The following is a 23,384-nucleotide window of genomic DNA, read 5'->3' as shown; positions in this document are numbered from 1 at the left end:
AGACAAAGTATTGACACAAGCAGGAAGTCATTGACAACAAAAACAAGCTCCTGTTATCTTTCTAGATCGACTTGAACTTTTAAAATGCAGATCTGACAAAGTCTGACAAAAATGAAATTGAGAAATGAAAATGAGATCTGTATATAGATTGCAAATGTCGACACGTTCTGTCAAAATGTAAATGTTTTTTATATTGTTTTTGTGTAGGTGCTGGGTAAAAAAACGTTTGTATACACGTTAGTTTTCATATAGTAATACATTCTAATACAGTCTGACCTAACTTTGTTCTGAACTAACCCTTACTGTGACCTTTATACATTCCACCTCCACCAGAAAGTACCAGAAGTAAACCTGAATTAATGAAACAAAAAAATGTAAAAGCATTTGCATTCCTGTTGCTAATATTAGCCTCCTCTCTGTGCTCTTCCCTCCAGTCTGACAGTAACACCAGTTTCCTGCGGGCGGCCAGAGCGGGGAACATCGACAAAGTCCTCGACTTCCTGAAAAATGGAGTAGACATCAGCACCTGTAACCAGGTAAGGAAACTTCTGTTTCCGCTGTCGCTCACGCTGTTCTTTGTGTATTGTGCAACAACACACATAGGAGAACAATATAGGGTCAAAAGGTCATGGGAAGATTTAGTCTTTAGTCTAAGCCCTTTGACTTTAGGACTTGTCTGCCTTGACTTGTCATCAACTGAAGTCTAGATCTTGTCAGCCAGATGATGGTATTTTTAGTAAGCACCACAGCCTCCCTTCCCTCCAACCTCGGCTGTGTTCGACGTATCTACGTCCCTCTGACAGCTGCACTTACCCACCCAAACCCCCCCCCCCCCCCCCTCACCTACATTCCACAGAAGAGTGGGGGATTTGGGAGGGTACAAAATACTTCCCCCGAGATCTCTGTACAGCTGCCCCCCTGCCCCGCCCTGTCTATGTCAATGTGATTTACACAGTAGTCACAAGGTAGCTTAAAGGAGCACGGGGATAGTGCCTACGTGAGTCTCCTCATATGCTGTCTCATTGCCATTGGCCTTTTGTAATTCTCAGCTTAATAGCAACTATTTATACACTGGGCAGTAATTGGTTGTCAGACAGGAAGTGGCAACTGCCCATTTGTTGTCATGGGCACCAGGGGTTTTGTTTTGTGTACCAACCAAGCCTGACTATTCAGGTCTGGGACTCCACACACACACACACACACACACACACACACACACACACACACACACACACACACACAGTCTCTTTCTCTCTCTCTCAGACACACACACACACACACACTCCCTCCCTCCCTGCAACAGGAGAGCCCTGCCCTTCACAGTATCTGTCAGATGATCGCATTCGAGCCCTTTTCAAGTGCCCAAAAATGCAAGTGACATTTTCATTTATATCCCATGATGCTCTCACTTTGTGTGTATGCGTGTGTTTGTGTGTGAGTGTGACGGTTTCTGAGAGAGAGTGGTCAATATCCTGTAATACAGTAGATGTAACGTATTAGGGAGATAAATACCACTCGGCTCACTTAACTGTCGCTCATTTTACCGATTAACTCATCACTTAAATTCAACAATTGAAGACGTACATATTCCCCGAAATATTTCTTTGTTTCACATTCAAATTTACGTCACATAAATGTAAAGCAATGTGTGCATGTTCCCGCGTGTGTTTCTTACTACACATGCTTAAATGCATCCACAAGCTTACACACACATGCACTCATTCTTACAAGTCCAGTCCTTGTATTGCAGGCATGTTTAAAAGTTAGTTCGATACGTTTTTGTGTTGACGGCAGCCGAGGACACATTTCTACCCGCCACTCCCACGCACCACACTGTGCTCCGTTCATGCTGATGGCGGCAGATGCCTCAGATGTGTTGCTATTTGAACCGTAATGGTATTTCGAGGAGGTACTAATTTCCACAACCACCAGAGTGATAGTAGGAGGCCTAGTTGATGATTCAAAAGTATCACGTTACCAGCGATTAGCAGCAAAATTGTTCCAAAGGAAATGAGTGGATCAAAATAATGTCAGTGGAAAAGCACTCCACACAATTACAGAGCCATTATCTATAATAGTTCTGTCAGCATTGCAGTCAATAGAGTCAGAACACCAACAGACATGACATAGTTTTAATCTAAAATGTGCGGTCTCGTAATTGGAAGTAACAATCAGTTAATCTGCAGTGACTTTAAAATGAAGGTTTGTATCTGAGTACAAATTGGACTTTTGTCAGTCAGCTGTTATTATTACAGTGTAGACACTGTTAGTAATAACTAGTTTGCGATATTTGCGCTGTTTGGTAGTTCATACATGAAATAGGTGAAACTTTGGTATAGATGTCCACCGGGCAAAAAAAGAACACAAGTTATTTATGATATTTTACTGCTGCAAGCAACCCAGAAACTACAGCGCCACCGAATTCTTTCTTTGATTGGTTCCTTTTTACATATATCAGGATATACCATTTTTTTGTCTGAAGCTATTTCTTTATCTTTTATTCTGTCCCCCGAGTGTTTGTAGTAACTGGCAATTTAAATGGTTTCTATCTGGATTGTGTTTTTGGGGTAGTATTGGGAAATATAATGAACTTGAACTTAGTACCTCCTATTCCAAACAGTTTTAAATAATCTACTTCACTAGTCAATATTGCGTCTCTTAAAGATGATTGAATTGCCCCAAACCAATTATATAACATACATGATACCTCTAGATTTCACTCCGCCATGCTCCCGTCAGTGGAGGAGGGTGGTCTGGGATCCTCTCACTCAGTCAGTTATCTAAATTAAATTGATCAGAGACCTGAGCTCCTGCTTGAGTTGCATTGGAGAAAGAGCTGTTAGAACCCTTCTCGATGCAAGCTTTACTCACTCAGACAGGAAGGGGTTTACCTTATAGAGACCCTGTGCTGGCATTAGCTCATCAGACTGTACCAAATGTTTGGTATGATTAGTTATTGAAAATTAATAAAAGATCTGTTTTATGGGAACATTTGGTGAGAGCAGGTATAATGTTAATTGCAGACCTGTTTGATGGGATACATTTACTGTGTCTAAATATGATACATCCATCAATCCCCAAACTATGAGAGTGTTACGATAACATGGAAAAAAGGTCTAGAAGCCTGAAGGAAAGCAGTACCGTCATGGTACTCCATAGCCCGAGACATGCAGACACTCCTAAATTCATTTAGTATAATGAGTAGGAATTACTGGACTCCACCAAAAATGGCAAGGTTGGAGCTTAGAGCGGATGATAGCTGAATTGCAAAAGAGAAAAGGGGCATGTTGGTCCACATCGCTATATGAATGCGGACTGGAAAGGGTTTATTGAGAGTCCGGCTGCCGGCATTATGCATATTGGGTACCAATGGAAGCTAACCTGTCCTCACAATTGTGTTCTTGGGTGAAAGTAGCCCTCATAACAGGAAGCAGGACAGTGCTGAGGCATTAGAGGTCACAAGAGATAAACCGGCTTCAATGAATGGGGAGATGTTTGAAGTTTAATCATAAAAAAAACACTGTCAGTAATAGCACAGATCAATAACATCCTATTTTCACAATTGTCAGAGTATGTTACAATATAATGTCCACAGTACAAATTGTTATTTTCTGTAATGTCATCCGATACGATCCAGGAAGTGTATCCTTAAAATTCATAGTAGTAGAAGTAATATCATCATTGGTGTTACTTAAGTCATCTGGTCGACAGCGAGAGACGCTGGAACGTCACCCCAGGAATCTTGAGTGCCGCGATGTGTTCGTTGCAAACTGAAGAGTCGGATCCTGGAAAGCAGCAGCAGCAGCAGCAGGGTGGCGAGGGCCGGAGCCTGGCGCCAAGGGCAGAGGGCTGTCCAAGTTGGTGAAAGAGAAGGAGAGGAAGAGACTCACTCCCTGTGAGTGAGTCTAGTGAGATTAACAAAACACCTTCTTGACAGATAGCTTTAGCCCCCAGTTGTAAGGCAGCGTGACTTTGTGAGCACACAAAACGTTCAATTTGAGTGTGTATTTGTGTATGTGAACGGTTTCGTTTCCATGTCCTCATAACGAAAGACTTCCCCCTCTAATCTACCCAAATGCTAATCCTCGATGAGTGATATTACTCTTTTAATCTGCACGCATTTACATTATTTCCTCTTTTTTTTTTTTCTCCCAACATTCATCCCCTCTGACATTTTGGCCTATAAAACAACACCAAATGTACGTGACCATTTATTACCACGTGTGATTATAACAAAGGTCAGCGATCAAAGGGACGTGAATATTAATCTGCGTTGGGATGGCGCTCAACAGTGTCCCTCCTGCCAGGATGCACTATGAAGTGCCAGGGATCACTGCGTTGGGCTGGACGTCCATTAGCTAAATGAAGCTTTCACTTGCAGCTCAGAGGGAAAGGAGATTTGGATCAGCTTGTGCGACGGGGCGCGTGTATGTGTGAGTCTGTTGTGGGCTTTGCTGGTCTCTCCTGGAATACCTAACGGTTGAGATGTGATTGAAACTCGATAATAGGGTTGCATAATTCTTGCTGTGACAGTGAGTCCACCATTTCAGAAGTGGCGGAAACGCAACGCTTTTTTTGCAATGTTCAAACCGCAGCAAAGAGCTTCTAGTCCCACATTTGGAGGTAGTTTCCTCCCTCGCCTGTTGGCACCGCAGTGAAAATGCAATTCATGATTTACTGGAGTGATGACATTAGAAGCGTTGGCATTGTGACCTCACAAACCCGATGAATATTTCTCCGTGGGAGAGAATGACGAGCATCTCCAGCTCAGTGCAACCACACCCATCACCTGATGACGATGATGTCCGTGATAGTGCTGAAAGGATTAGTCAGTCAATCGATCAGCTGATTTATGGACAACAATCTTCATGATTTCTTTTTTCCAGAAGAAATGTTAACGATTTACTGGTTCAAGATGTTCAAATGTGAAGATTTTGTTGTTTTAAGATTGGCTGCTCCTGCCTCTGTTCTTTATTATCGTAAATTACAACAGGGTTCTGTGAAATTGTGACATAATGATACTATTATTATTTGGAAAAACAAACTAAAAATGGATAGATTGATGATAAAAAAAATAGGCTGTAACAGGATGAAATATGTTTAAATTGTTGAAATATCTCCTCAGATGACTCAGATTTGTGCTACAGTAAGTTAGCTTTCCTATTGGAGGCCTATTGTTGCTGGGAGGTAATTAAATATGATATAATATCGCCTCTCAATGGAATCGAGATATCCGGATACACATTTACGTCGTCTAAATTGATAATAACAAGCTGACTCACATTTCATGGAAAATTTGATCAATCTCTGTCTGCAGGTAAACATAGTCATTGTATAGCAAGAAATATATATTTATTTTTCCTCTATGATTTCACTTGAAACTGTCATGTTCATTTTGCACTAAAGTTCTTAATTAAATGAGAAAAAACGTAACATATTTTTTAAGTATTTAATCGACACAGGAGTTAACAGAAATAGATTTTACCATGTGGTTATTATAGACTATTTATATGTTTGTGTGTAGTGTTCTACATAGCCCCTGACTGTGCAGAAACATGACACCCCTTTTGGTTGTTTGGCATTTAGAGAGAGAGAGAGAGAGAGAGAGAGAGAGAGAGAGAGAGAGAGAGAGAGAGAGAGAGAGAGAACTTATTTGTGTGCATGCGTGTTGTACGTGCGCGAGGGAAGGAAGGCGGCAATGATAGAGGTGTAAGCAACATAACGGCTCCTCTTTTACATCAGTGCCAGGAGAGCTTTCAGAGCCAGGAGGAACAGTTCTTCTCTTCAACCCATCTGATAGAGTCTGCAAGGGGGGGAGAAGAAGGCAGAGACACCCAGACACGGTTTAAGATACTCTCTTAGTTTCAGAGAGACACGGCGCAGAATGGACGAAGAGGAGGACGAGGTGAATCATCCTTCTCTGTGTGTGTTCATACGTGTCCGTCTCAGAGGAAATGTGTTTCTGTACGCGTTTGTGTAAAAATACACCAGCTGTGCTGCGACTGCCTGTCACTCTGAAACGTTTACGCTCTCCTCCTCTTGTGCCGCTCCCAGCGTGTAGCTCTGGCTGATGGATCAGAGGCCTTTGATGTGTAATGTTCGCAGTAAACCTGCCTTGAGAAACAAAAAATCAGCCATATTTTCTGTAACTGATGCAGTACTTCTCTGGGTGACAGTGGGCTCAGTGGGAGGGCGGGTCGTCCTTCAATCAGATGGTTCGATCCCCGGCTCCGCTTGTCCACGTCGATATGTCCTTGGGCAAGACGCCTATCTCCCAAATTGCTCCCGTAGGCTGTGCCGGTTGGGTGTGAATGGGTGAATGATGTCATGTAGTGTTAAAGTGCTTTGAGTGGTCGGAAGACTAGAAAAGAGCTGCACAAGTCCATTTACCATTCTCGTGTTTAAGTGGCTGGATGTTGATCTCCCAAAGCATTTTAGAAAAAAGCATAATTTTTCCTTTTCTTTTGTATTTTTGCAAATCATCCCACTGTAAGAATTGTATGTAATTTCTATTGTTTTTAAGTGCATATTTCACACACAATCATTTTTTTGGGGGATCCTTATGTTCCCATTATATATAACATTGTTCCAATGTGATTTTGACAACTACACATTAACCTCTACAGAATTGCACCACTTCCGTCACGCAATAATGACTTCGCCCTGTTTGTTTCCCCGAAGCCTCACGTTGGTGTTTACTTTTTGTTTTTCTCTCCAGAACGGTCTGAACGCGCTGCATCTGGCAGCGAAGGAGGGACACAAGGATTTAGTGGAGGAGCTGTTGGAGAGAGGAGCGCCTGTCAACTCTCCCACCAAGGTACATGTTAATGTCACGTTAATTATTATCGACTTTACAGATGCTAACAGATCACAGTTTGATCTTTAGCCACACATGGGGGAAGATGTGGGGGGAAACAATAAAGGAGGGCGGGGGATGATAGTGACAGATTGAGGAAGAGGGAGATGACGGGAAATAGTGCACGTGAGTGTCAGTAATATACATGATGCTGTCAGTTCTACGTAAATCACTGCTTCTCTCTCCTGTGAAGCTTGATTCGCAAAGGGTGGTGGTGGACCTGAGGGTGATTTAAGAGGCTTAAAGTTACGTTACAAGAGTTCCAACTTTCATACACTCACAATAAACTTGTCCAACATGAATTCTGGATTCTTTCTTTCGAATTGCGACAGCATTTTGAATCAGTTTAGTCAAGTCACAGTGCTGTCCTGATTAGATGTTCTGTCTTTACTGGAAAGGAGACGGTGCGAGGGTAAGCTACTTGGCAAGCTGTCCGTTATGTGACTCTGTGGATGTCTAATGTGTCAGGCTTAACAACGAGCAACAGTAAACAGCCGCGACAGAATCTGACACTGACTGCCCATGTCCTTGGATTGACATGAATTTGGCCTTTGGAATTAATCAGTCAGTTAGTCTTGAAAATAAAAACGGATGCAAGATAAAAAACACATGTCTTGTGTAGTAGCAATTTGCATAATTTGTTTTTTAAGAATGCAGAACCTTAATGGATGTTTGCACCCCTTTCGAGCAGCTCTAAGGCCTTTATACCCACACAAGATGCACACTCGCCTGGTGGCATTAACCCTGTCTTTTTGTTTTTTTTATCTCTGCAGAAAGGAAACACTGCCCTCCATATTGCCTCATTGGCCGGACAAAAAGAAGTAGTCCGACTACTGGTGAAGAGAGGAGCAGACGTCAACTTTCAGTCACAGGTGAGAAGCTTTGCAATCATCAAAAGCTATCAGATGATGCATTCGAGATGTGCGGAACACCTACCCAGAGCAATTGTACATTACATGCGTGTGCAAGTACGGGCTGTGTGCATTTGCCTCCACAGAATGGCTTCACTCCACTCTACATGGCAGCCCAGGAGAACCACTTGGAGGTGGTGCGATACATGTTGGAAAATGAAGGGAACCAAAGCATTGCAACAGAGGTAGGAATATCCCCGTTTTCCTTTGCTTTTTCTCTAAATTGATTGTGTTAATTTATCCTTGGTTGTTTCTTCTCCGCCTCCTCCAGGACGGCTTCACTCCGCTGGCCATCGCTCTCCAGCAGGGCCACAACTCGGTGGTCTCCCTGCTGCTGGAGCACGACACCAAGGGTAAGGTCCGCCTCCCGGCCCTGCACATCGCTGCCCGCAAAGACGACACCAAGTCGGCCGCGCTGCTGCTCCAGAACGACCACAACGCCGACGTCCAGTCTAAGGTGAGGGAGGGGGGGGGTAGGAATTGACGGAGGGAGGAGAAGTAGTGGAGGCGGAGGGGAGAATAGGAACAGTAAGCAGGGGAGAGTGCAATTACATAATGGGAGAGGGAAACAGGAAGTGTGTGGTAATGCATCTGACTGAATGGATGATTTTTCATGTCGACAGTTTTATTTATTTGAATCGATTATTTGCTTGCCGTCTAGGAATACGATCATATTAATGGGCAGAACCTCTCTCAGAGGGCTTTGTTGTTTGCCTCCACGTCTTTTTCTTTTCTGTTTGTGTGACCTTATAAACTCACCCTGTGTTTTATGTGATTCTTGTGATAAGCCCCTTTCCCTAACAATCCTACATCCTATTGCTCCCCCCCCCCCCCCCCCCCTCTCTCTCTCTATGCGTCCCAACCAGATGATGGTCAATAGAACCACAGAGGTATATAGACTCTATCACCTCTTCATTTAATTCCCTTTCCGTCATCTTTTGTCCTAATCTTTCCCTCGTTTAGCGAGGACTTAAGACGTCCTGCATGTCAGAATTATGTTCCATTTAATATAAATGCATGCAGCTGACAGTGCTGTACCACACACTCCTGCATGGCTGACAGCAAAAGGCATTGTGTTGTATCAACAGATCCCCAGAGAATGGGGATCTGTTTATTGCATTTCAATTATGTATTTATTTTATATTTTAATCAATGAATCTCTCTCTTTAAAATGTATTAGCTTTACAGATTTAAATACCTGACCGAAATCACATTCCAACCACATTTTTCACTCACTGCTTTTTCTGTGCATAACCTGCGGCATGTGTACTTGATAGCACATTGAAAGCACTGTTTTTCCTCTCTGACACACGTTGTTGATCTTTAAGTTAACTCTGTTTCTTAATTAAATTGCACCATGTCTATCAGAATGGGAAGGTAAGTAGTGAACCCACTTAACTGTGTACTGTAGATACTTATTTATATATATATATATATATATATGGCTCATATAAATGTCCATTTGTCCGTCCAAGAAGATACACATAGCGTGTATTTGCTTTGTGTATTTCACTTTTTTGTGAAGTGCTTTGATTTTTTTTTTCACCACTTGTTTTGGGGTTTTTCTTAGCAAGCATGGCAGAATTGCATGGTTTTTGCATGCATTATGTATTGCCTGTGCTATTTTGGGGGGTATGCTAATTTTTGTATGCTCCTTCCGACACCAATTGTGTGTAGTTTTCTTTTTCCAGCATGCCGCCTCATCGTTATACTGCATCAGTAGAGTCAGGTTTCTTTCTGGTAACCGCCACAAATGAATCGGATCGTTCTTTCTTGCGTTCATTTATTCTTTCTGTCTTTCATCTCATTTCGTCTTACTTTGCTCTTCTTTTGCAACTCTTGCTTTTTTTCCTCACCTGCTGTTTCAACCAATGTTGCATTTTCTTCCTTTTTTTTGTCCTATTTTTCCTTTTCCTTTCCCTCTCACTCTCTCCTTCCCTTCCTCTCTTCTTGTCCGTCTCAAGCAGAGTGGGTTCACCCCTCTGCACATCGCGGCTCACTACGGCAACGTGAATGTCTCCACCCTGTTGCTGAACAGAGGAGCCGCTGTGGACTTCACAGCCAGGGTATCGCCCATTTTAACAAATCAAGACATTTTCTGTACTGCTGTCTGTTAAAACTTGACGTTTGTGTTTCCACTTGAAGGCTTGCAAAGCAGTGTGTTTAACCTATATCATTTCACTTTTAATCTTAGCCTTTATTAACAGCTACTACCCAGCCTGTCAAAGATCGGTCCATGAAGTTAGCTTCAGCTTCTTTTAGATGCAGTTGTGTAGTTGGTGATGTAACTGTCTACCATTGATCTCTACTCAGAAGCAAAAAGATTAAAACCATGCAAACAATTATCAAGACAGATTGTAGGACTTTCTCTGTGATGCAGAATTGGAATGGGATTTACATATATTTGCTGTGTAAGATGATGAATATTTGTGGTATGGTTTCGTTCTCGTAACTTTCTTCTTTCTTTTTTTCTTGCCTGCCCTGTCAGAATGGGATAACGCCTCTCCACGTGGCTTCCAAGAGAGGCAACACCAACATGGTGGCCCTGCTATTGGACCGAGGGGGTCAGATAGATGCTAAAACCAGGGTGAGACTCTTATCTAACGTCTGGACATTAGCTCTTACTCAATAGTCATAATTCTGCCGCCTCCCCTTAATGACTGCTTAAAGGGACCGTTCACCCGAAATCAAAAATATATACTTCAATTCAATTCACTTTATTTTTGTATAGCCCAAAATCACAAATTCCAAATTTGCCTCAGAGGGCTTTACAATCTGTACACGTACGACATCCTCTGTCCCGGAACCCTCACATGAGAACAGGAAAAACTCCCCCAAAAAAACCTTTAACGGGGAGAAAAGAGGAAGAGACCTGTGGGCGAGCAAGAGAGGAGGGATCCCTCTCCCAGGATGCACAGAAGTGCAATAGATGTCATGTGTACAGAATGAACAGCAGTTACAACACATTCCTTTACATTATATTTCCCTCTTACTTGTAGTGCTATTTATCAATCTAGATTGTTTAGGTGTGAGTTGTCTAGTTTTGGAGATGTCAGCCGTAGAGATGTCTGCCTTCTCTTGAATATATCAGGACCATATGGCACTCAGCTGTGGTTAATGAAATAGTTCCTACTTGAAACTTATCACAACAAGGTCCTTGGATTTTCTTTATTAACCAGGTCATGATTTCTGGAAAAAGAATGTTTATCAAATGTATTTTTGGCCCTTTGAGCATCTCAAGCTGACTGCCATATAGTCCCATCATATTGAAGAGAAGGCAGACACCTCTCCAGCTGATGTCTCTAAAACTAGGCCACTCACACCAAAACAATCTATAAATAGATCTACAGGTAGGAGCATAAATATGTAGTTTTGATTTTGGGTGAACTGTCCCTTTAGTAGAATCTACCAACCATTTGTCAATTGCCTTTTATTTTTTGTCATTTTCACACTTTGTGTATATTGTGTGTGATTGTCCCGCAGGACGGGCTGACCCCCCTGCACTGTGCAGCCAGAAGTGGACATGACCCAGCAGTGGAAATTCTGCTGGAGAGAGGAGCTCCCATCTTAGCCAGAACCAAGGTAGTGTATGTGTAATTTCAGCTCCAGGACGTTGTGCTGCAACTAAAAACCTCAGGCTTTCAGTAGTATTTAACTTGAAAAGCGCTTGTGTTTTCTCCCCCTTTTGCTTCTCATCGCGCGTCGTCACTTTCCCCCTCACACAGAACGGACTGTCGCCGCTGCACATGTCGGCCCAGGGAGACCACGTAGAGTGTGTGAAGCTCCTGCTGCAGCACAAAGCACCGGTAGATGACGTCACACTGGACTACCTCACGGCGCTGCACGTCGCAGCTCACTGCGGCCACTACAGAGTCACAAAGCTTCTGCTGGACAAGAAGGCCAATCCTAATATCAGAGCTCTGGTAGGGGTTCACAAATATTACACATGCAGGTAGATGATACAGGGTTAGGGAATGATTCATATAATACCATATCAAATTCAATTAATTCTCCTTCGTAAGACACGAGACCATTACCCAACAGTGGAAGCGAAGTCATACGGTCATACTGTAAATTTAGTGATCATTTACCAGTGTACATTTCATTCATTCTTCATTACTTACTATGTAAATGCCCCTGACAAGGGCCACATCACCTGTAAGGATCAGATAAAGGGGCAATAAATAAATAAAACTACATTTCCTCCTCCGTGGATGTAGTATTCATCAGTTTCTCTTCCCCTCTCTCCGCCAGAATGGTTTCACTCCTCTCCATATCGCTTGCAAGAAGAACAGGGTGAAGGTGATGGAACTGTTGGTCAAATATGGAGCCTCCATTCAGGCCATTACTGAGGTGAGACACTCTGCGGGCCGCGTCTCAGACCAGCACCTGTAAATATGGATCACTTTAACTGTATGGAACTTTGCCTTTTATGCTCATCTTTCTGTCTCTCTCTCTCTCGCTCGGTCTTTCTAGTCTGGTCTGACGCCCATCCATGTAGCTGCCTTCATGGGCCACCTCAACATCGTTTTACTTCTGCTGCAGAATGGAGCATCTCCTGACGTCCGTAACATTGTGAGTACTGACAAATAGTTTGTTCAGCTCTCTGTAGTCAGTAGTCAGACTACCCAGCAGACTACCCAGCAGAGTGTTTCTTTCAGCATCTTAATGCTCATAAACGTCCTGTCTTTGCATGCCAGCGTGGTGAGACAGCTCTCCACATGGCAGCACGAGCGGGTCAGATGGAAGTGGTTCGCTGTTTGCTGAGGAACGGAGCGTTGGTGGATGCTATAGCCAGGGTGAGTCAGCTGTGGCATCATCAGAGTTAACCTCTCTTTCCTTCTGTTTATCGCAGACGAGCAATATTTCATACGGCTCGCATACGCATACTCACGGGTCACGTCGCCTGCCTCGGCTCCGGCTGCTGTCTTTTCTAATACAACTGCCTCGAGCCGTCTCTCTCTCTCTGCCGTCTCATCCCTCAACCACAGGAGAACCAGACCCCCCTCCACATATCGTCCCGTCTGGGGAAAACAGATATTGTCCAGCTGCTGCTGCAGCACATGGCTCACCCGGACGCCGCCACCACCAACGGCTACACTCCCCTCCACATCTCAGCCAGGGAGGGCCAGATCGAGACCGCTGCCGTGCTGCTGGAGGCCGGAGCCTCACACTCGCTGGCCACGAAGGTGAACACACACAAAAAAACAAAACAGATTCTTACACAGACTCACAAATATCCAGTTAAACATTAAACAGTTTGAACATGCGGGTTTGAAACACACCTCTTCCCCCTTGTCCCTCCACAGAAAGGATTCACTCCATTACATGTAGCAGCTAAGTATGGAAACCTCGATGTAGCAAAACTTCTCCTTCAACGCAAAGCTCTCCCTGATGATGCCGGCAAGGTGAATCTGGATTATTTCTACACATTGTTTAAATAGAGACAAAGTGTGAGGTTGTTCCAGGGCTGTTGTGTCTCTGAAATAGACTCATTATAGAGTACAATACAACTGTTGTAAGCAGGACAAAACTCAACAAAATCATCAAGGTTTCAATTATTTAATCAAAGTCCTACCTCTTACAGAATGGCCTGACTCCGCTACATGTGGCAGCTCATTATGACAACCAAGAAGTAGCTCTGCTGCTGCTGGATAAAGGGGCGTCGCCTTATGCCACTGCAAAGGTTAGTATGTCAGACACTCTCACAATGTGTGCTGCATTCTGCCGTAGCAGTTATTTTGTGATCAAGCACTGCATTTTACTTTTAGTTTAAACCCTTTTCTTCATCTTGGCTCAAGATCTTGTCGAGGATTTTGCATTGTAGTTGTGATACTAAGAGGTTCAGACTGACGCTGAGAAGTCCTTCGATTTTTAGGAGCTGATATCAAAACCTGAGACATTCTTGATGTTTTAGATTTTAGCTGCACCTGTTGTTTTAAGCCACCGTTTATAGGGTGATTTTTGAGCGATGTTACAGCACCTAACTGTTCCCCCTCCTACCTCTCCAGAACGGCTACACTCCTCTCCACATTGCCGCCAAAAAGAACCAGACGAACATCGCGTTGGCGCTGCTGGAGTACGAAGCAGAGACCAACACTCTGACCAAACAGGGAGTCAGCCCTCTGCACCTGGCGGCCCAGGAAGGACACGCTGAGATGGCCAGCCTGCTGCTGGGCAAAGGAGCTCACGCCAACACAGCCACCAAGGTCGCACACAAACACGCACACGTGTTCATACTTCTTGCAGACACTTGTTTTGGACACAACCCCATCAGTTCTCCCATTTTCATAGGACATAAGCAGAGAAACGCATGTTATGAATCTTGCAACCACTGAGATTATGCGACAGGGATTGAGTTACAGGTTTTTTTCTGTCGTGGCCCAATAACTGCATGAATGATTTACAAATCAAGTGATTCACCCAAGTAGTTAGACATAAAGACAGTAAGGTAACTCTACGCTTTGTATGTTACAGGCCGGACTGACGCCGCTGCATCTGGCAGCCCAAGAGGACAGAGTCAGCGCAGCAGAAGTGCTGGCCAAACATGATGCCAACTTGGATCAGCAAACTAAGGTACAAACACACATACACTTGAATTTAAACGCTAATTACTAATGATGTGATTATACAGAAGTGGAGACAAAGACTAAACCTTTTTTTTTTTTTTTTTAAACGTGTCCTAGAATATCATTGTGTTATACACACTGGCTATTTAATGGGAATCCCCCAGGTGTGTTATGTAGCTTAATTTGTATGCATTTAGTGCACGTTGTTGTGTTTACAGTAAATGTAAGGAATCTCAACACAAATTCAGCATATCTGCCACCTGCTGGCTTTCGGAAAGCATGACAATATCTACATCATTAGGAGTTTCATATCCGTTTGTTGCTCTATATACACAGCTACTCCACAAACAAGTAAAACAAAGCAGGTACATTTGGAAAGAACTATTTTTTTTTTAACCTTTTTATGTCCACATCCTCTCTACTACTCCTTCAGCTCGGATATACCCCTCTGATAGTGGCCTGTCACTATGGAAACGCCAAGATGGTGAACTTCCTGTTACAGCAAGGTGCCAGTGTCAACGCCAAAACCAAGGTAGAATTTAAATGTCAAACTCGGAAGTTTCGGAACGCTGATCATTTTAAAATCTGTGTTCAGTGATGCGATCTTTCGTTCTATAGAATGGATACACACCCCTTCACCAAGCAGCACAACAAGGGAATACACACATCATCAATATGTTGCTACAACATGGCGCCAAGCCCAATGCTACTACAGTGGTAAGAAAAAAAGCATGTATTTACTCTCTTCACTTTAATAGATAATAAGCAAAAAAAAGAAAAGAAAGAGGGATCTCTCTTTTATGTCACATGAAAACTATCTCTCTCTGTCTTTTTGTTAGAATGGAAACACTGCTCTGTCTATTGCCAGACGTTTGGGTTACATCTCTGTAGTGGACACACTGAAAGTCGTCACTGAGGAGGTCATCACTACCACAACGGTAGGCTTGTGATATCTTTAGACTCCAGATGTGGAACCAGTAGGTATTGTCCGAAATTTCCCAGAGAAACTAATGAACTTTTCTCTATTTTGGTTGTCTCTTTCCCCATGACTGTGGATGGTAATCACATCAGACGGTCACAGAGAAACACAAGCTCAATGTTCCCGAGACCATGACTGAGATCCTTGATGTGTCTGATGAAGAAGGTGAGTTACTTGATACTGAAAAAGAAAAAAAAGAAAAAGAACGTCCCGTTTACAGACAAAGGGACTGGCAACGTTTTTTAGGCTACCCCTATCATCAGATACTATAACTCAAAGCTGACCTTGGATAAAAACACGCTAGCTCTCGTTCCCTTTGTTCAGCAGTCACGAATAGCTGTGTACTGTGGGTGATGTAGTTTTGCAGCCGTGGGTCTAAAAGCTGTATGTTTCATAGCTTTGAGGCTGGATGGCGAGCCGTTATCTGAGATGTCTGTGGAGCTGGAAGGTAGAGCAAAATGTCTTCCCTGCTCCGTCAGCCTGGTGTGGACTTTATTTGTGTTATTGTAACCAACTGGTGTGATCATCTTGGTATAGTGTGCAATAATGCATTAGCTTTTTGCTAAAACCATGAATTTTGAGAATTTTGTCTCCAGCCTTTTACTCAAAATCCATGATCCCTTCTAGAAAGTCTATGCACTTAATATATCTGAGTTTTGTTGTTGTGCAGTTTATATATATGATTTTAAATAAGCAGAACTTCCTTGATCTAACTTTGTTGATTGTGTTTGAATGCAATGGTGGAAACTAACTGCATGACACATGTGGGGCTGTGGATGTGAACATGACAGTTGTGATAATTATGGATAGTTGAGGAATGCACTGGTTTAGTAATGCTGACCTATGGAATATGCATTGTCCACAAGGCTGTTAAATCTTCAGAACCTTTCACAAAAGTGATTCGCGAGCTCAGAAGCTAAAAATGTGAAGCCAATGGACGTGCCTTAAACTGCATTTTTTCTACTGGCCATCAGGGGGCGACTCCTCAGGTAACAAACAAGAAGTCAGATTGTATAGAAGTCTATGAGAAAATGACTCTACTTCTCACTTGATTTATTACCTCAGTAAACATTGTAAACATGAGTTAATGGTCTCAATCTCTAGTTTCAAGTCTTCTTCAACACAGCATGATGTTCATTCAGTAAATGATGGTTATGGTTAATCATGTATTTAGAGTCAAATAAAGCAGGGTAAGTTTAGGGCGTGGCTACCTTGTAATTGACAGGTCGCTACCACGGCGTTGTCCAGTCCAGGAGTTGTCCATGTTTGTCTTACAACTTTAAGCCTTTCACAGTGTGTTTTCAGTTCATGAAAGTTAATTGTGAACGTTTTGGTTGTCTAAAAATGTCTTATTTAGCGTTTGGTTGTATTTACCTCCACCCTTTCGTGACACTTGTTGCAAAAAGTGAAAGTGGCGACGGCCAAAATGGACTCTTTTAAGTTCTGCATAAAGATGATTTTTTTTTTTTTAAATCTATGCTTCTCATCTTTGTTTCCCAGGTGAGGACACTATGACAGGGGATGGAGGGGAGTACCTGAGAGCGGAGGATCTCAGAGAGCTGGGAGATGACTCTCTGCCGGGACACTACCTGGACAGCTTCAGCTACATGAGCCACAACCTGGACAGGTCTCGAACAACACAAACATACTCTCACTTAAAAAAAAAAGAATAAATGACAGCGTGTAGAGCAGGTGCCGACCTGCCGTGATACACATGAATAAAAAGACAAATACATACGAATCCAACATGCTTTTCCAACAGGCCGCAGCACACTCCCATTCACCAAAGTTTCTGTCAGAGAGACGGCGTTCTCATCGAAGACATGCTCACAAGCCACCAGGTGAGGACAAAGCAATCAAAAAGTGTACGGTTTACTTTCGAATATTTTGGCTTTTGTGACCCAAACTGGCCTGCTTGTCGCTCTGTAGGTGTCAGCGCTGTCTAAAGAACACGATAAGGACTCGTTCCGGCTGAGCTGGGGTGCTGAGCACCTTGATAATGTGGTGCTGTCCTCCAGTCTGCTACATTCTGGGTATACACACACACACACACATTCACACTGTTCCTTAGTGTATAAGTGACATGAAAGATGTTCATTTATTCTTGAATTAGAGACTCCATCTGTCACATGCTTTTGTTCACTATATGAGTCACCTCTGAATCATTATTTTTCACTCCTTCACGTCTGTGTTTTCTACACTCTTATCATTTCTTTTTAAATCTTTGCTGCTGTGTCTTTGTCTGTCTCTGGTCTGGTTTCTCTCACTTTTACTTATTCTTTATTCTCTTTTTCTCCTTTTGTTTGTTCTGTTGCCTTTTTGTGCACTTTCTTGTCTTGGCTGTGTGTGTGTGGGTGTGTGTGGGCGTGTGTGTGTGTGTGTGTATTTGGTTGTTGTATTCTGCTTCTAGCCGTTCCTCTCCGTGCCTAGACCATGACAACAGCAGGTGATACTCTTTATTCTTTATTTTGGCTCCTCTCTCTTTCTTCTCTCCTCGGTGCCTGTACTTTTTTTTTCTCATTCACTGTTAAATTATCTTCTCATTTCCATCCTATCTGTCTGCATGAAATCATAATGCACGACTTTACATTTCCAGAGTTCAGGTTTTGTTGACTAGAGATCTTCTAATCAAGTTTTTAGTATCCTTGATGCAGATCTGACTCCTTTTAATCTTGCGCATCTGCTGATACAGAGACCTAATATACTATTCATATTTTTCTACCTTATATAAGAGCACTGTATGTTGAGAATAACGTAGCACATCGGGGCGTTTATGACAGCTGGATCTTAACTTGATAGTCCTTAAAGAATAAGGCTGGTGTTACTCTTTGTTTTTCTTATAGTCAACAAATCCCATGAAAGGGTCGAAATCAGTAATGACTTCTGAGTTTTCTGCCCTGTCTGTAGCACAAAACTAGCCCATTTCTCCCTACTGAAGACTTTAAAAACTGTTAAATATATAGTTCCATTTTTTTAATTTCCTAAAACAGCGAATGTTACTCAAGCAGGAGTAAAGCACTGATCTTGCAATTTTACTCTAGACATCTCTAAGTTTATGCGTGTCAACATTTCATATACAGCAACCTTGAGTATTACTGTAAGCACTTGCTTGCCTGAAGATGCCTAATATTTGATACATATTTGCTCCTTAAAACACAAGATTATCCAGAAATAATCTTGTTCAATGCCCTCCTCTTTGCTTGCCTGGCTTGCAAATCAAATGCAAATGAAACTGGAAAGACAACGGGCTGGAATGAAATATAATCTGCTGCAATATGCTTGTTGTTATATCAGAAATGAATGGTGTCATGAAGATAGTTCCTTCTTAATGTAATGGCATTTGCTTTGTCTGCATGGAGGCTCATGATCAACAGATTTAACATCTGTGCCAGAAGTGTTGCATTTATTAACCACCGATTTTAAAAAGAAAAACAATCATTGGATTTCTTGCCGGACCCTTTTTTTCTCAGCTTCCTGGTCAGCTTCATGGTAGATGCCAGGGGCGGGGCCATGCGTGGTTGCCGTCACAATGGTCTGCGAATCATTGTGCCGCCAAGAAAGTGTTCTGCACCCACGCGGGTGACATGTAGGCTGGTGAAGAGACACCGTCTGGCCTCCATGCCCCCTATGGTGGAGGGTGAGGGGCTGGCTGGTCGCATCATCGAAGTGGGACCCACTGGAGCCCAGTTCCTGGGGTAAGTGTGTGTTTGAGTGTCTGTACTACACGTGTGTGTGTGTGTGTGTGTGTGTGTGTGTGTGTGTGTGTGTGTGTGTGTGTGTGTGTGTGTGTGTGTGTGTGTGTGTGTGTGTGTGTGTGTGTGTGTTTCTTGTGTAAGTGTGTTTACACTGTTGTGTGGTGTGTTCATATTTTCTTCTTCATTCCCCCTCTGTGCTGCGCATGGATCAGTAAGCTCCACCTTCCCACAGCTCCGCCCCCTCTAAATGAGGGCGAGAGCCTGGTCAGTCGCATCCTGCAGCTGGGTCCTCCAGGAACCAAGTTCCTCGGGTAGGACCATGGTTGGGGAACACCCTACCATCCCGGAAGTGGTTACATACTCACCCATATTTTTCCACCGTGTCCACCCGAGATTGATTTATTATTTACTATAAAAGTGCAAGCCTTTGTCTGAAATTCCCCGACCCGTTGCCTTGTGTTGTTGCGTTATCTCCGTGCTTTTCTTCCATAGTACCAATCCCCACACTAGTTGGATTCTGCTCCTGATGTAGAATTGATTTTCTCGTTGTGTTTGAATATTTTTCAAATATCTTTTTCATGAATATGTTTGTTTTACTAGGCATGAAATGCATCTGGTGTTTTCAAACTCAAATTTAAATCTTGTGTTCTTTTTTGTTTCGTTTTTTTCTGTTATTGCATAAATCAACCCAGACATCATATTATCTCCGATAAAGCCACCACATACTTTCAAGTCCAATTTGTGTTTCCAATTTTGTGACTTTAACTTGTCACCATTTTTAGGCCCGTGATTGTAGAGATCCCCCATTTTGCAGCCCTGCGGGGAACAGAGAGAGAGCTGGTGATCTTGAGGAGTGAGACGGGGGAGAGCTGGAGGGAACACCACTGTGACTTCACCGAAGAGGAACTGAACCAGATACTTAACGGCATGGATGAAAGTATGGGATCTTATGTAGACTGGGATGCTAATCAAGGGTTGTTGATAGTGTTTGATATCTTGCATCACGTCATTTTTTGATGCAAACAATACATGAAAACACAGCAGCACAGAAGCCACAATACGATAACATTAAGCCATGAGGAACTAATGAATGAAGGAAAAACTGCAACACCTTTACACTTGAACCTTCATTCAAACTTCACACAATTGACCGCTCATGTAGTATTTTATTCTCATTATTTCTACTCTTCACAGAACTTGATTCTCCTGAGGAGCTTGAAAAGAAAAGAATATGCCGCATCATCACCCGAGACTTCCCGCAGTATTTTGCGGTGGTGTCACGGATAAAGCAGGACAGTCATTTGATTGGACCAGAGGGCGGGGTCCTCAGTAGCACTCTCGTGCCCCAGGTCCAGGCTGTCTTCCCCGAGGGAGCCCTCACCAAAAAGATCAGAGTTGGGTTACAGGTACGTACAGTGCATATTTCTTAGCCAGACAAGAGTCAAATGTTCAAAGTTATGGCAACCGATAAAGTTATGTTGATACGCATTACACGTTATCCCAGGCTCAGCCCATTGATGTCGAGGTGGTGAGAAAGATTCTGGGTAACAAAGCCACATTCAGCTCAATTGTCACATTGGAGCCAAGAAGGAGGAAGTTCCACAAGCCGATCACGATGACAATCCCTATTCCCAAGAGCTCCAATAGTGAGGAGCCAAGCGGAGTGTACAGTGGGGAGACCCCCACCTTACGTTTGCTTTGTAGCATTACAGGTAAGTAGCGGGAATAATCAATCAGCAGAGTCAGCAAACAATAAAATAAATAAAAGCATTTTCATCTATCACTAGTTTGTGGTAATGTAGGACAGTCAAAATAAATACTCAAAATGTTACCTCTGTATTCTAATGTTTTCCAATGCAATTGTCATTTGGGCATTTTCCATCAATGCATGCTTGGATCCAGAAATCCTGTCATCATTTTTGTTTTCTATAAATACAAAAAAAAGTGAACAAACGTGACAGGCTGGGGAACAAATCATGGGTCTGCGTTTCAGGTGGAACGACTCCCGCCCAATGGGAGGACATAACCGGCTCCACGCCTCTCACCTTTGTTAACCAATGTGTGTCCTTCACCACAAACGTGTCGGCGAGGTAAATTCTCCCTTTAAAGTGTCCATCACATCGAAGCTTAACACTTTCTTGATGTAGGTGATTTGACTAAATATGTCCTCATATTCCTAGGTTCTGGCTGATAGACTGCAGACAGATCCAGGAGTCGGTTAGCTTTGGCACTCAGCTGTACAGAGAAATCATCTGTGTTCCATACATGGCCAAGTTTGTCATCTTTGCCAAGACACTGGACCCCATTGAGGCCCGTCTGCGCTGTTTCTGCATGACGGACGACAAGATGGACAAGACCCTAGAGCAGCAAGAGAACTTCACTGAAGTTGCCCGGAGCCGAGATGTTGAGGTGGGGAATAAATAAGAAGAGGGGAAAGTGTGAGAAAGGATTTATGTAGGATATAACGAAGGATAGAAGTGTGAGAAAGGATTCCTCGAGGATATAAAGAAGGATAGAAATGTGAGAAAGGATTCCTCGAGGATATAAAGAAGGATAGAAGTGTGAGAAAGGGTTCGTCGAGGGTATAAAGAAGGATAGAAGTGTGAGAAAGGATTCCTCGAGGGTTCCTCGAGGGTATAAAGAAGGATAGAAGTGTGAGAAAGGATTCCTCGAGGGTATAAAGAAGGATAAAAGTGTGAGAAAGGATTCCTCGAGGGTATAAAGAAGGATAGAAGTGTGAGAAAGGATTCCTCGAGGATATAAAGGATAGAAGTGTGAGAAAGGATTCCTCGAGGGTATAAAGAAGGATAGAAGTGTGAGAAAGGGTTCGTCGAGGGTATAAAGAAGGATAGAAGTGTGAGAAAGGATTCCTCGAGGGTATAAAGAAGGATAGAAGTGTGAGAAAGGGTTCGTCGAGGGTATAAAGAAGGATAGAAGTGTGAGAAAGGATTCCTCGAGGGTTCCTCGAGGGTATAAAGAAGGATAGAAGTGTGAGAAAGGATTCCTCGAGGGTATAAAGAAGGATAAAAGTGTGAGAAAGGATTCCTCGAGGATATAAAGAAGGATAGAAGTGTGAGAAAGGATTCCTCGAGGATATAAAGAAGGATAGAAGTGTGAGAAAGGATTCCTCGAGGGTATAAAGAAGGATAGAAGTGTGAGAAAGGATTCCTCGAGGGAAGCATATTGTGGAATAAGTGCACTGGATAGTGAAGAGTGGGTGTCAGGGACTCAAAAAGAGGTTAGTGCAGACACTGCCTACCAACTGGTTCTTACTAATACATTTCATGTCCTTCAAAAATTCTGACAACACTGTTTGAGATTTGACAACTTTAACGGTTTGTTTGAAAGAAAACGGCTCTCATATCTCCACACAGGTGCTGGAAGGAAAACCCATATTTGCCGACTGCTTTGGAAACCTGGTGCCTCTAACCAAGAGCGGACAGCACCATGTCTTTAGCTTCTTTGCTTTCAAAGAGAACAGACTGGCCCTCTTCATCAAAGTATGACTCAACATTGGATAAAAATGTCTGAAATTTCTACTTATTTACTCAGAGTATCAGAAACGATATCTGTACATGAAAATATATGTAATAATGGGCTTCATTGTTGTTTAATTATTGGACAGATTAGAGACACAGCACAGGAGCCATGTGGTCGCTTGTCCTTCACCAAGGAACCACGCACATATCGTACACTAAACCACAATGCTATCTGCAACCTTAACATCACTCTCCCAACATACTCAAAGGTCAGTTTTAATACATCTCAAGTTGTATTTACATAACAATAGTACATCATTTTTTGTTTCATTGTGTAACTGCATTGTTTCCTTTCTCTGTTTTATTCTTCTCTTCAGGAGTCTGATTCCGACCAAGATGCAGATGATGAGGTAAATAAAATGTACTTGTTATAGTACCCCCAACAAAGGAAAAAAGCTGTCATAATTAGGTTGTAGCTAACTATGCTTTTTTTTAATTTATTTTTTTTTTTTGCAGAGCGAGAGGAGTGACAAGAAATGTAAGCTGAACTCTTGTTTTGTGTTAAACATTTTTAGAATTTTGTGATTTATTTTCACAAATCTTTCAGAAATGGACCCATTAATTTGAGACATTTTGCAATCCATTTTTCAATGGTTGCTGTGTCTGTACTGAGGGTGCCACTATATACTTATTATATAAATATTTTGTCAACTACAACATAATCTAAATTGGAGTCACATCACTTGACATAAGATCATAAAGTTTGTAAAGTATTAGTTTAGAAATATTTACACCTGTATGTGCTAAGAAATGCACTGACTGATACATGTTACTTTCCATTTGGATTAACCCTGCTCTCTTATTTTGCTCTACTAACACTGTGTATTGTTACTGA

General features: G+C 42.6%; 1 protein-coding gene across 1 annotated transcript in view; it reads left to right on the top strand.

The window, feature by feature from the left end:
• ank2a (ankyrin 2a, neuronal) overlaps window positions 1-23,384 on the top strand; it is a 77,527-nt gene that overhangs the window by 3,857 nt on the left and 50,286 nt on the right. The window contains exons 2-37 of the mRNA XM_076090827.1: window positions 435-536; window positions 6,719-6,817; window positions 7,630-7,728; window positions 7,854-7,952; window positions 8,039-8,224; window positions 9,735-9,833; window positions 10,256-10,354; window positions 11,251-11,349; window positions 11,493-11,690; window positions 12,022-12,120; window positions 12,244-12,342; window positions 12,468-12,566; window positions 12,759-12,956; window positions 13,077-13,175; window positions 13,355-13,453; window positions 13,779-13,976; window positions 14,245-14,343; window positions 14,770-14,868; window positions 14,955-15,053; window positions 15,176-15,274; window positions 15,408-15,480; window positions 16,816-16,942; window positions 17,078-17,156; window positions 17,245-17,348; window positions 17,726-17,761; window positions 18,786-19,010; window positions 19,223-19,321; window positions 19,793-19,947; window positions 20,205-20,416; window positions 20,515-20,722; window positions 21,004-21,100; window positions 21,191-21,419; window positions 22,385-22,510; window positions 22,636-22,758; window positions 22,867-22,899; window positions 23,006-23,027. Coding sequence (XP_075946942.1) covers window positions 435-536; window positions 6,719-6,817; window positions 7,630-7,728; window positions 7,854-7,952; window positions 8,039-8,224; window positions 9,735-9,833; window positions 10,256-10,354; window positions 11,251-11,349; window positions 11,493-11,690; window positions 12,022-12,120; window positions 12,244-12,342; window positions 12,468-12,566; window positions 12,759-12,956; window positions 13,077-13,175; window positions 13,355-13,453; window positions 13,779-13,976; window positions 14,245-14,343; window positions 14,770-14,868; window positions 14,955-15,053; window positions 15,176-15,274; window positions 15,408-15,480; window positions 16,816-16,942; window positions 17,078-17,156; window positions 17,245-17,348; window positions 17,726-17,761; window positions 18,786-19,010; window positions 19,223-19,321; window positions 19,793-19,947; window positions 20,205-20,416; window positions 20,515-20,722; window positions 21,004-21,100; window positions 21,191-21,419; window positions 22,385-22,510; window positions 22,636-22,758; window positions 22,867-22,899; window positions 23,006-23,027 — 4,315 coding nt within the window. The remainder of the gene's footprint in view (window positions 1-434; window positions 537-6,718; window positions 6,818-7,629; window positions 7,729-7,853; window positions 7,953-8,038; window positions 8,225-9,734; window positions 9,834-10,255; window positions 10,355-11,250; window positions 11,350-11,492; window positions 11,691-12,021; window positions 12,121-12,243; window positions 12,343-12,467; window positions 12,567-12,758; window positions 12,957-13,076; window positions 13,176-13,354; window positions 13,454-13,778; window positions 13,977-14,244; window positions 14,344-14,769; window positions 14,869-14,954; window positions 15,054-15,175; window positions 15,275-15,407; window positions 15,481-16,815; window positions 16,943-17,077; window positions 17,157-17,244; window positions 17,349-17,725; window positions 17,762-18,785; window positions 19,011-19,222; window positions 19,322-19,792; window positions 19,948-20,204; window positions 20,417-20,514; window positions 20,723-21,003; window positions 21,101-21,190; window positions 21,420-22,384; window positions 22,511-22,635; window positions 22,759-22,866; window positions 22,900-23,005; window positions 23,028-23,384) is intronic.

The sequence above is a fragment of the Anarhichas minor genome, unplaced genomic scaffold (genome assembly GCF_050575085.1).
Source record: "Anarhichas minor isolate MPS153535 unplaced genomic scaffold, ASM5057508v1 ptg000012l, whole genome shotgun sequence".
NCBI lineage: Eukaryota > Metazoa > Chordata > Actinopteri > Perciformes > Anarhichadidae > Anarhichas > Anarhichas minor.
The sequence above is the reverse complement of the archived record's forward strand: the minus strand, read 5'-3'. Positions and strand labels throughout refer to the sequence as shown.